The sequence below is a fragment of the Sinohyriopsis cumingii genome, chromosome 16 (assembly GCF_028554795.1).
Source record: "Sinohyriopsis cumingii isolate HCF-2022 chromosome 16, ASM2855479v2, whole genome shotgun sequence".
Taxonomy (NCBI): Eukaryota; Metazoa; Mollusca; class Bivalvia; order Unionida; family Unionidae; genus Sinohyriopsis; species Sinohyriopsis cumingii.
The window spans coordinates 68,225,762-68,239,982 of NC_142976.1; the positions used below are offsets into that span (position 1 = coordinate 68,225,762).

Here is a 14,221-nt window from a genome sequence, read left to right on the forward strand (position 1 = left end):
ACTGGTCCACTAATAGAGCATGTATTTGCTGTTTTAAGTTTATTAAATGAATGAATATATTTTGAAACTTTAGATAGGTTTTATGTTTTCACAGTTTTTCTATTTATGATACATATTGTATGTTCATGTCATCCTTGTACATCATGACAGGAGTCGAGTGAAGCGAGACAAGAAACTTGGTCGGGAAATAGAGGGCAGAAGAAACAATATTTCAGATGAGGACTTCAGAGACAAAAATAAAGTCCTCAAAGTAGATGTAATTGGTAAGTTATTCTTTACTTTTCCTTTATCATTTTTTGCTTGCCTGCCAGGGCTTGTTACTTTTTGCCTGCCTGCCAGGGCTTGTTATATATCCTTGGTTTTTAGATACCATATGTACTCATGTATAAGTTGATCCAAATTATAAACAGCAGTTACTGATCTTCCGTAGCATAATGTGCCTGCAGATTAGGGTCTATGTTGTTTATTCTACTGATTACTCCTAACAAATTGCACAAAGCTAGATCTGCAGGTGCATTATGTGACAGCTTATCTGCGTCTATGCAGTTTGCAGTCGGAGTATATACAGTGTGCCATTTTTTAAAACTCTTTGCACCAGGATAGAAGTTGTAGCGCACAAATTATATTGTTTCCTTGTATCTGTCCATCCTTGTACATGTATAAAGCAAAGTGGAGGCATTATACTATAGTATACTAGAGATTCTTGGAAATGTTTCAGTCTCCCATTTAGTCTGGTTTTATTACAACTACCGTATTTGCCAGCCTATAAGTCGATGTGGAGTATAAGTTGAATCAGAAAATTTGGCAAATTTTCTATCCTTCATCCTTATATAAGTCGATGCTGAGTATAAGACAAGGCCAGATCAAAACCTCGGATTGTGTTTTTCACTTCGTTCCACACAGCATCGCAAATTTTATCCTACCTGTAACTCAGTAAACTGTCCAGTCAGGATCATAAATGTAACTAAAAGTTCCTAATTTATTTCACAAGAAGTATTTTAAATGTATTATTTAATTTTAGCATCTTATAATGAAGTTGACTCAAAAATTTATCAAGTTACAGATAGGATGAAGCTTGTGATGCTGTATGGAATTAAATTATAATAACTTCCAGTTTCATAAATACTAAAAGTATCACTGTATGCTATTTCAGATTACCAGCAATAGGGGAATTGCATCATTAACACTAAAATGCATTTTTTGGGTGGGGGGGAGAGATACGGAGAGAAGGATGCATATGTATTCCATCACATTTTTCTTTTTTTTGCACCTTGTGATCAAAATCAAATATGGTCTGATATAAGAGAGAGAGAGCGAGAGATTAGCTTTTTGTGGATTTTTTGTTCTTTTTTTAAACTTATTGCCCCTGTGTTGCTGAAGCTTTTGTCAAAGAGAGGAAACATTAATAAATGAAACAGTCAATGTAAACTATGAAAATACATACCATACTCCTTCAGGGTTTAAATATTCACAATAGTTACATCCATATAGTCTCAGTTAGGTTAAATCCCAAGAATGACCATTTTGCATGCTGTCTAATTTTCATTGCAACCTCTCCATTCCCAACAATTAAGATTTTGTTTAAAGTGCATGTATTCTTCCTGTACTTAGGCAGCAACTGTTTTTTTATCTTTGCTGATGCTAGATGTACTTTAAACTGCCGTCGGTTCCATGGGCAAGTTCAAAAATGTCACTGGCTGAGAAATTTACAATAGTAACCACCTGGCATTTTCTTAACTATGTGGTATGGCAGTGCTGTCCAACCCACAGCCCACGGGCTGATTTTAAATGGCCCGCCAGAGCTCAAGCAGCTATATATTCGTTGCTTTTCAGTTTTCTGATGCGGCCCTTTGCTTCAAGAAAAACATTTTTCAGCGGCCCATGGTGTCAGAAAGTTTGGACAGTACTGTGGTATGGCATTCATAATACCGGTACCCATGGGTAACCTCATTTCCCTATTAGTAGCCTCGCTAATCTGATCTGATCTGCATAATCTTGACCTAAAACAAGTGTTATCTTGGAATGACTGAATACAGCCATAGCATATTTAACTCATTAACCCCTGGCGCTGTGTTTACATGGCAGGAGATAGTAGCCTACTGCCGAGCTCTGTAGCATTAAGGTCATGTATGATACACTAAAGTGGGTGTTATTATTAAAAGGTAGACAGATACAGCACAATGATACCAAATAATCTGGACGTTCTAGTTGCACTACAAAATACAGAGGGAAAAACCTAATTTTTTTAACCCATTTTTTTTTCTCACCAAAATTCTCCGTGGTCGGAATCTGATTTCTGGTCTGAGTTGCACACAGACAGGTGAACCTTTGCAAAAAGTAGGATAAGGTGGGCATTTGGAATAAAGAGTGGTTTCGATATGAAAATGATGGGTCCATTAAACAGAAGATAAAAAAAAAGAAATACCACTACATAGCTATGTGATTGAAGTGGAAACAAAAATTTGAAGGAATTGCTTAACATGTATTAATTGATAATGGAATATGGTACTGCACTTGTACACAAGTAAAATCAGTCATCATATAAGTGAACAACAGATTTACAATGGTGAAGACATTTCTGTCTGTCTCTCTCTCAATGGGGCATACAGATTATTTGATCATTAGGTGCAAGAAGAAAATTGTGATGGAATATGTCTTTGTCAAGGTTATTCATCTTCTAACTTGTAAAGTCTAATGCACATGTATGTAATTAAATTTAAACAACATATATTACAAACAGTGTACATTACTGTTGCATGCTGCTTTAGTGCAATTACATTGATCTGTGTTAATTTTTAATACTGACGATCTTGTAATTGTTTGAAATACTCACCGTGGAATCCTATATTTGTTCCAACATGATCTCTTCCCCAAAATGAAAATGTTTTGCACATTATTTTTTGTCCTCTTGGAGAATTATTTTCCATACGAAAATATGATAAAGCAGTTTGAATGACATAATCCATATATAAGTTGATTCGGAGTATAAGACAAAGCTAAGATTTTCTGGTCAAAAAGTATCGCCTTATAGGCTGGCAAATACGGTAGTCAGAATTTGTCCCCTAGCAATAAAGGTGAAATTTCTGAATTTATCACATCTAATTGAATTTTGACAGATCAGAATCCTCAGTTGAATGTAACACAGACTATTCCATACACACTGCAAAAGACTTCCTATAAATCAGATGCATGGCCATGTGAAATGTGAGAACATGTAAGACAGTGACTGTTCTCCTGAATGTTCAAATTAAAAATAGCTAGGTATGAATCAGGAACCAGTCTTATACATTATTCCATCTTTCCATAATAGATCTTCAAACTGAAAACAGCCAGGTAAGAAACAGGAACCAGTATTATTCAGTGGACAAATACTACATCAACACCAGATAAACTTGTAGTTTGGTTTAGGTTTGGTTTGGTTTTTGTGGGTTTAACACCATTTTTCAGCACTTGATAGGCTATAGATGGTGACCAGTAAATTGATGAATGAAGAACTCGGGGGGGGGGGGGGGGGGGGGCGAGGGAAGCCCTGTGAAGATACAATAGATTCAAGGGAGACTACTAATTTGGCTAATCCTGAGGCTTGAACCCATGATGCAGACAAGGGTGAGATTGGTAAAGCTGAGCACCTTGAAACACTCTGCCACCAGGGGCAGATATACTTGTGGAAGAAGGTATATGTGATAGGGGCTCAAAATCTTGCTATTGCTTTTCATTCTGAATGAATGATCATGGGGGGCGGGGTTAACACTAAAAAAAAACTTTTTATGATGTCCCATGGGTTCAAAATGAAGATGGTGGCAATCTGATGTCCAATATGAGCACCATATCAGTTCTTGTAGACAAAGCTACTCCTCCTGAAGAGAAAGCAATATTGTCATGGGTTTTCATCAGAATACTTCCTATTATCATATTATGTCTAGCTGGTCCTAAATGAAAATGGTGCATATGGCCATGTTGAAAATGTAGTTACCATTACTCATTCTGGTTTTATATTCCTTGGATTTATAATGAATGGCTTCTTAATGATGTCTACTTGGCTCTAAGTACAAATGGTGCTGCTCAGATAGCATAGCCAAAATGGCCACCACATTGGTCATCTTGAAAATCTTGTTTTCACTTATCCTGAATGAATTGTCATGTGAGCATGGGATTTTCACTGAAAGGCTTCTTACGATGTCTAGCTGGTTGTGAATGAAACTATTGCTGACATGACTTTCAATATGGCTGCCACACCATCATCATGAAAATCTTGTTATCACTTTATAGACCTAGAATCCTGGCTGGTCATATTGATATTTTGCCTTCACCAAAAGACTTTTTATTATGTCTAGTTTTTGGTCATAAATGGAAATGGGGTCACTCATATCAGATATGGCTAACATAACAGCCATCTTAAAAATCTTATTATTTCAAAGAAACAGAAAGTCATGTTAGCATAGGGTTTCCATGAGAAGTCTTATATCTTCTTGGTTGTCAAGGAAAATGGTGCCAATCTGATTTGAAAATCTTGTTATTGCTGAAGAATATCACTGTGATAGATGGTTCTAACGCACAACAGTATAAAGAAAGAAATGATCTGATATTAAATTCCTGGAAATTCATTGTGGCTTGTATAGCATAAAATCCCTTTATGGGGCTCATGTTTTGAGAAGAAAAGACTTAAACATTTAAAATTCAGATTACATGATTTTAAAGGGATATTTTTATTTTCTTATGATCATACAAAGGAATGGGATTATCAGTATTTCAATTTTTTAAAATTCCTTTGATCCTATTTATTATACCTCATTTCCGTAATCTTCCAGGCCATCAGTATTATCAATACTTTGATTTTTTAGTTGCTCTAAAACTTGGTACATATTATGGTTGCCATGTTTACAGAATGTTTGTGTTTGAATGATTTTGTGTGAATTATTGCTCTCTTTAACTGACAAGGTGGCCGAACAGTCTAAAGCATTCCCCTACATTCGTGTTTGTTCGAGTCTTGGGTTCAGTCAATGTGGGTATGTGAGAAGGCTTGCCAGTAGCTTCCCATGGGTCAGTGCTTTTCCCGGATTCTTCCTGGTCACCATACATAGCATATTGTGTGCTGAAAAATGGCATTAAACCCACAACAACAATAGCAATTTTTTTTCACTCACACTATTATTTTTTAAAATTATGCAGTTTTTATAACTATAGACTCATTTCCATCTTGTTTTAACTAAGGGATGTAGCAGAGGCAGGGGTATATTTACAGGAACAAATTGCTCACCATACTACTAGTTCAGTCTGGATTCATTATTTTTTTGCATAGAATGCAAAATTAGTCAACGCAACCTATCTATACACTTAATGTATCTATTTTATAAAGACCCTGTTCATAGTGAATGCTTCCATCTTGTCCCCTGTGTGATCTTTAAACACAATTTCAACCTTTTTTATATGCAGTTCTGTTACATCTGAACATTGTGATGAGCAATGATTCTGCTACCATTGCAGGTGAGGCCTTACAGGTGGAGTCTATCGACTATCACTTGGAGGAAAATAGGAAGAGTCATCACACAGATGAATATGAACTGGAAAGTTTGATTGTGCGACGTGGCCAGGGGTTTACTCTGTCAGTTACATTTGACAGGGACATAAACCAAGAGGAGGACATAATTTATGTCCAGTTTACAACAGGTATGATCAGACTTTCATTTTCAGACCTATGGGTATAATTTTATTTTAGCTACGTATGACATAGGATGCTGATATATTGAGTTATCCATGAATTGAAGCAAGATAGCAAAAGCTGTGGATTGACATGTTTGTTCCTCATTTTACATTTTCTCATGTGAATGAAGTGTATATTTCCATTTAACTTACATTCGAAAACAAACTCCTAACTATTTTGGTCACAGTTCCAAAACATACTTCCTAATAATGAATAATGTTTGGTCAGAATTCTTAACCTCCCCACTCCCCATCCCCTGTAAATGATTAATCTGTTTCAAAACACAACCCAAACTGCTTGATCAGCATTCCAACCTCCCCAATCTCCCACAACTGTTTGGTCCCTTATAAAACACTCCAACTAACTGTTTCATTAGAGTTCCAAAATTCACCCCTAACTGTTTGTTCAGATTTCAAAAATAACTTGTAACTGTTTGGTCAGACTGCCAGTATTCCTTCCAACCCCCGTAAATGTTAGTCAGAGTGACATAATACATGCAGGCAGTTTGGTCAGATTGCCAGAAGACACCTGTAACTGTTTGGTTAGAGCACCAGAACACACCCTTAAATATCTGGTCAGTCAGAGTGCCAGAACACCCCCCTAACTGTTTGGTCAGAGTGCCAGAACACACCCCTAACTGTTTGGTCAGAGTGCCAGAACATACACTTAACTGTTTGGTCAGAGTGCCAGAACATACCCCTAACTGTTTGGTCAGAGTGCCAGAACACACCCCTAACTGTTTGGTCAGAGTGCCAGAACACACCCCTAACTGTTTGGTCAGAGTGCCAGAACATACCCCTGACTGTTTGGTCAGAGTGCCAGAACATACCCCTAACTGTTTGGTCAGAGTGCCAGAACATACCCCTAACTGTTTGGTCAGAGTGCCAGAACATAACCCTAACTGTTTGGTCAGAGCACCAGAACATACCCCTAACTGTTTAGTCAGAGTACCAGAACATAACACTTAACTGTTTGGTCAGAGTGCCAGAACATACACTTAACTGTTTGGTCAGAGTGCCAGAACACACCCCTAACTGTTTGGTCAGAGTGCCAGAACACACCCCTAACTGTTTGGTCAGAGTGCCAGAACATACACTTAACTGTTTGGTCAGAGTGCCAGAACATACCCCTAACTGTTTGGTCAGAGTGCCAGAACATACCCCTAACTGTTTGGTCAGAGTGCCAGAACATACCCCTAACTGTTTAGTCAGAGTACCAGAACATACACTTAACTGTTTGGTCAGAGTGCCAGAACATACACTTAACTGTTTGGTCAGAGTGCCAGAACACACCCCTAACTGTTTGGTCAGAGTGCCAGAACACACCCCTAATTGTTTGGTCAGAGTGCCAGAACATACACTTAACTGTTTGGTCAGAGTGCCAGAACACACCCCTAACTGTTTGGTCAGAGTGCCAGAACATACCCCTAACTGTTTGGTCAGAGTGCCAGAACACACACTTAACTGTTTGGTCAGAGTGCCAGAACATACCCCTAACTGTTTGGTCAGAGTGCCAGAGCATACCCCTAACTGTTTGGTCAGAGTACTAAATTATTTTTTAAATGTTTGGTCAATCAGAGTGCTTAAAGACCCTCCTATCTGATTTGAGTGAACAAATGCACTCATAACTGTTTCTTCAGAATGCCAAATCATACATCTGTCTGACCAGAGTGCCAAAACACTCCCATTACTGTTTGGTCAGGGTGCCAAAATACTTCCATTACAGTTTGGTCAGAGTGCCAAAACACACTACTGGTACTAACTTTTTGGCAAAAGTGCACCCACCACCCAACTGTTTGGTCAGAGTGGCAAAATACACATCTCCAATACCACTATAGTGCATTAATGATACAGTGTGACCCTGCTATAGCACCCTCCATTATAACACAAATTCAGATATAACACGGTCGTGATGACGTGGCTCCTAAAATGTCATATACATGTATTTTTCTCACACATGAAAAACAATTCTTCCTTAAAAGTACATAAAAAATGTAAAAAGTTTATTATCATTTTGGGGAAGAGATCGCTTATAAATATTACAAGAGGATTGTGGCCTGGCTCCTGAAATTTGATAAGTACTTTTCTTGTACACAGATAAGTAGTTTTTCTTCTTAAAAGTAAGAAAAATAACATATAAAATGTTTGTTCTGGGATCGCGTAGGACTTTGGAAATGTTGCAAACTTGGATTTTTTTCCTTATTGGCAGCAAAATAAACCATCTGGCGATTTTTTTAATGGCAACATTGTTGGCTGTTTAAACTTGTATATACAACCATTGGTTTGGAATGGAGAAATTCAGAGGCCCCCATGAAAGGAAGCTGCAAACTGGATATAAAATGTTCTGAAATGTATCTATTGTTACATAAACAAATTCTGCGTGGGTTCAAGTCACAGGTTCGGCCTATGTTGGTAGGTGAGAAAGCTTGCCAGTAGCTTCTCGTGGGTCGGTGGTTCTTTCCGGTGTTTTCCCAGGTTCTTACTCCAACATTAATACTGGCCGCCATGTATAGCCTATCTTGTGCTGAAAAATGCCGTTAAACCTAAAAACAACAACAACAACATAAACAAATTCTTTGTCCATATTGACAAACCATCTAAATAGTGCATTGTTATATCATAATCCGCTTATCTTGACATCTAGCATGAGTACTGTATGTTGTGAGATATCCACTTTTTTGTTGTTGACATTTCTGGTAACGGAGATCACCTGGATGAGACATTATCTCGTAATCTATCTTTCGTTGGGTTTTCGGCTGATCGCTAGTAAGTAATATATTTACAACGACTGGCATTTGTATGTGGATGGTAAGTGAATTCCTCTACTATTCACTCAGAGTTAAATCCTTCAGAACACTCACATTTTCTGTTATAATCCCTGTCATCTGACCAGAACACTTGTATCTGTTGTCCCTTTACTAAATTTCTGACGCATGCATGGAAGGCAGCATTACGCTGCTACCACAAATGTAGAAAAAAAACAATTAAAAAAATATAAAAAAATCACATCTTGCTTATTGCTTTATTCAATATGCAGGGAGGAACAGTAACTAGACTAGTCCGAACGACAGCCAATTCCTTTTTAAAAATGTACCCAGATAAAATAGTTTGCTGAAATTTCAAAGGAAACAGATTACCTTTGAAGCACTGATTGTTATGAAAATGTGCTCAGCAAATGGGAAAAAAAATCAGTCTCAGTCATGCAGTACATGTACAGTTATTTGATGTTGCTGTCACAATAAGAAATGGGCATTTGTTTGGTTCTCCAAAGCTGGCCTTTAGCTGTCACTTCAATAACACATGTACCCTTCATCAAAGAAAGCCAACTACAATCTTCAATAAAAACAAAGAACTTTTCTTCAAAGGAAGTCAGTACCAAACTTAAATAAAATGGAATCTGATGGACTTTTGCATTTTCAATCATGACTGGAACACGTCGCAGAATAGAAACCGAGTGGGTTTTTGGACTAAATGAATAAGACAAACACAATGTGAGAAAGATGGAAATTTATGAATTGAATTAATAAAGAAAAATATATGATGTAAAAATGCAATGATTCTCTCACGCTCTCAACATACGATTGACCCAATCACTCTACACAACATTCACACATTGAAAATAAACCAAAAATATGAAATCAATATGAAGTACAGATCCAAGAAACCTCATGGACTGCAGATACGCTTCAAACAGTATTATACACTACAAGAGAGATTCACGTAATCTCAAATATGAACTCCAATTAAGATAACTAAGATTCAAAAGAGATTCACATAATCTCAAATATGAACTCCAATTAAGATAACTAAGATTCAAAATAATCTTATGAACACAACTAAGATTCAAAATAATCTTATGAACACAACTAAGATTCAAAATAATCTTATGAACATAAAAATGCAATTGGAACAATAATTGAACCAAACGTATGCTTCTAGACCCCTTGTACAGTCGCACGATTCCTTGGGTTGGCCCACACTCTTATCGGCCGCTCGCATCCTTTAGGGATCCACCACATGTACAGTCATATGTATACACGTACAAACAGCATACAGCCCCCTTTTGAATTAGCTACATCTACGTTCATGGCACAGACATATGTACATACATATGTATCGACAGCACGCAGCCTTAAATACTCTGGAAACTCCAGACAGCTCTAAACAGCTTCAGATAGCTCTTGACATCTCTAATAAACTCTAGTCAGCTCTAGTCAGCCCTAGTCACAATCACAATCACAGTGACAGTCACAATCAGCTACAATAAAACCAAATTGGTCATAATAATAGTTTCTGTAAAATCTCTAGACATATGCTAATACATTAACCTCTAATAGTGACTTGTAATTCAAAGTTCAGATCTGCGTTGTAATAAATGCATTATTACGTAATAAGACATTACAAACCGAATAAGCTTTGCATATCAAATGAAATGTAAATTTAACACTTACCCCTATGGCTGGAGAACAAAGGAGAGCGTACACTCCTTGACGTGATCCAAAACGACCAGTGTCGGTTTAGAAATTGATCTTACTTAAATCCATAGGAGAGTGAGCAAAAGTCAGGGTAAAATACCTGTGCATATCATGTTATTCATGTCCCTTTGTCGCAAGTAATTCCCGGCGAGGTACATGTTAATACAGTCGCTTACCTGGAAAAACATTCACCCTACATAACGTTGTACGCATGTACAACGAAAAATAGTCAAATAGTTCTAAGGCAAAACCAAGTTATTTTTTTGCCTAATTCTGTGACACACGTTAACTGTGGCATGAAAGTGTCCTTTTCGCAGGGAAAAAGTTTATGTTTACCAATGCTACCAACGGCAGCTTACAACGCAAACTAACTTTTACCGACTTGGGACGTAATGAAAAGTAAATGTGCTTCATGACATTTGTAACATGATTGTGTTATGTTTTCCACTGAATTCAGACCACTATGACCTGTCACAAAATTATTGAAATATTTAATCTGTGTGTGTGCATATTTTCGATGGAATCACTTGTATTGTGGATTCATGGTATATGATGAGATTCGCAGGTGAGCACATGGTGTTGATACTCTATTCATGTTATACATTAGACATGTATATATAAATAGTATTCACGTATATGTACCAATTCGTGGTTCTCTAAATAAAGTAAACTATTATATATGCCTTCTCTGTTTTCACTACAGTTATATTTCTCATTTAATATGCATCGATTTAAGATGGTAACTGTGCCAATGATGCATGTATTTAACTGCCCACATTTATTACATACCCCCCCAGCAGTTTTTTGGGGTACATACATTATTTTCTTCAGCTAACTGACCTGGTTGCTTATAACACAGTTTGGCCTATAACAAGGTCAGGTTTTATGGCTTCCAGCTACTGTGCTATAGCGAAGTCACACTGTATTATTGCACATGCAATAAATGTGAATTGCATGTCTCATTATTTGACCATGTTGTAATAATCGTGCTCAGAATCTTCTCACTATCATTATCTTACAGTCAGACCTATACTTTCTAGCTGGTCAGAACCTGTTCCACCCTGATGTTGTATAGTGCACTTGATCAGTAACCAAGATGGCCATAGAACACAATTAATTTTACTACATGTTCTTTACATTTGTTTCTCAGAACTGACCTTTCCACTGTTTGACAATCAATACAAATCATATGTTAATCTAAAATACCTTCAAAGATGACTTCATGGTGAAGTTCTTATCAAAGGTTGACCTGCTCTTTGTTGAGATGCTAGACTGTCAACAGTGCAGCATGTAAACAGAACACAGATTTCGCTTCTGGATCATCACCAAGGCCTTATTACTCACTGTGCACTGTCACTGAAATACACATGGAAAACCACACCCTGAGCTCATATTCTCAAGAATAAACAATTACCTTTAAATTCCTACCAAAAATGCATAAATAAAACTCTTCTATGACCAGCAAAATGAGAGAGAAAAAAATGTTCCAAAAATAGACTAGAACTACATGTATGGGTACTGAACTGGAAGTACTAATTGTGACCTGATTCCTGAAAGGCCAAAAATATTTTGGCCAATTTTAGTCAGACTTTTATATTTGCATGTCACACTTATTTCAACTTATACATGAAGTCTTTTTGAATTTCCTTGCAAACAAGGCATGTGACATCTGCCAGAAAGTGTATAGTGCTGGTGTTCCACAGGGTGGAAGTTTTGGTCCAAGTGCTCTTGAGAAACCAAAACTAAACTTTCTATATCTTCCTTAATTATAGGAGTTTTTCAATGCAGTCAAAACCTAATTGTAATTCAAGATAAGGCCTGCCTGAAAGTTTGTTTAAAATTAAAAAATATTGATAAATTAAATTTTAATGGAAATTTAAATAAACATTTAAATTTTAAAAACTACATTTTATTGAAAAATTAAATTTTCATACAAGTTTTAAAACTCAGTTTGACAAATTTTAAACAGCAAGGTTGACTAATGAATGGTATTTAAAACAAATGGTAGTTTGGGTCTGTACAACTGATGACATGTTTCCCAGGGGTAGTGAAGCGACATAGCTCAAAGTGATTTTGGCAGCAAGCTGCAATATACATGTTGAGATGCATATAGGTGTACACACTAAAGAAACAATGACAGGTGCCATGTTCCACATTTATTGTGTCGGGTTCTTAGGCATTTGTTTGTATAACTAATAGTGCACTCAGATTTAAAATTCTGATGGGACCACTACCATGTTTTATAGCAAAAATGCATTCCATTTCAATGTCGATAACTACAAAAGGCGACATTGGGATAGGAAAATACAGTTTCTAGGGAGGCTATACCTTACTGAAAAATGGTGCAAATCTCTGTCATGAAGACCTAAGCCATGTCTTTGAGGCGCTATATATCAGTGTGGTGATATGAACTAATCTTGGTCACTTACAGCAGTACATTGCACATGTCCTTATGAAACCTCGCTATCACCACTGGGCTACTGGAGAGCTTCCAAGCTGATCCAACTCTAACACTTTGTTCCAGATACCAGGCTAGACCTAAATAGATATAACATGTTTCACTTAATTCTAGAAAACAGTAAGATGTAGGTAAATGAAGTTAAAATGTGTTAGATATGGTAATTTAAAAATAAACATTAAGGTTGCAAACATAGGAAAAATATTAAACTTGACAGAGTGACATTCAGAAATGTGAAGCAATGGCCATGTATTAAAGTGATAAATTCATCCTAAATATATATGAGGTTTCAATAAGCATATTTAGCCATTTACAGATCAAATAACTCAGCAGGTAGACTATGTATCATAAAGTATAAGGCAATGTTGGGGCGGTGAGGTTTGATCATTGGTTCAAACATTAGTACATACCAGTATACAGGAAAGTCAAGCGACAATGTACTAAATTAAAATATATTATTATAAGCAGTCTTATTCATGAGGGAAATAACAATTTTGGATATTGCAAGTGAATACAGCCAAATGTGGCCACAGATCAACTATAGGTACCAATAAACCTTATATCATCAACTAAATGTGAAATTCTGATCCCCAAAACTTGTTAACAAAGATGGAAATTTGCATATGCTGGACATATACAATGTACTTGTTAAGATCAAATGTGCAAACATAATTCAAATGATCTGTTTGAACATTTATAGTGTATATTTAAGTGTTGGTTACTAATTATTAAGCTCAGTGATTCAATAGAATCAGATATCAGCTGATGATACAATACCGCACTCTGGCAAAGTACTAAATTTAAATATGCTACCATACATAGGCATATTTTTAATGATGAAAATAACATTTTGGGATGTATTCAGTGCACACAGCCAGAAATGTGCCTTACAGATTCACTATAGGTACAATGTCAGCCTATATGATGTACTGAATGTGAACTTTTGATCCCAAACATTCTAAAATGGATGGATATTTGTTCATGTGGGATATGTAACCATGTTAAGATCAGTTGTACAAAGTTAAATTCAAATAACCTGTTTGAATATTTCTTATGTAATCTTTAGAGTGTCAATTAACAAATATTATTAGTAATTAATAATGCATAAAACAAGATGGATCATTAGAATTCCCATAACATCATGTAAGCCACAATGCTGCACTACGCCAATCAATATCTTAAGCAAACCGAACATTAAAATGGAATGCATTTTGTGTTCAACTTGCATCATATTGCTGTTTACTTACATCCAAGGGTAAACATACCTGGAAAAAGTATATTGTATCCCTTTGACTTGTATGTCATTCTCGGACAGTTTAAAATGATTTAGTAGAGAACTTGAGTAGGATCTAGTATAAAGTTTTAATCTCCGTCCTCTCACTAAATACCTTATAACTATGTTTATAAACAATTTCTGAAGGCTATGCAAGCATATATGTGTTACTCAGGAAGTGACCCCATCATAAACACATAAATTAACTGCTTGGACCCCTAATAAATAGTTTGAATGACCAATACAAAATAGTACTTGTTGTTGTTGTTGTAGGGTTTAACGCCATTTTTCAGCACACGATAGGCTATACATGGC

The 14,221-nt window shown here is 36.4% G+C and overlaps 1 protein-coding gene across 1 annotated transcript in view; it reads left to right on the forward strand.

The window, feature by feature from the left end:
* Window positions 1–14,221, forward strand: part of LOC149780723 (protein-glutamine gamma-glutamyltransferase E-like) — a 93,612-nt gene that overhangs the window by 6,773 nt on the left and 72,618 nt on the right. The window contains exons 2-3 of the mRNA XM_089937775.1: window positions 151–263; window positions 5,485–5,667. Of these exons, the coding sequence (XP_089793901.1) occupies window positions 151–263; window positions 5,485–5,667 (296 nt within the window). The remainder of the gene's footprint in view (window positions 1–150; window positions 264–5,484; window positions 5,668–14,221) is intronic.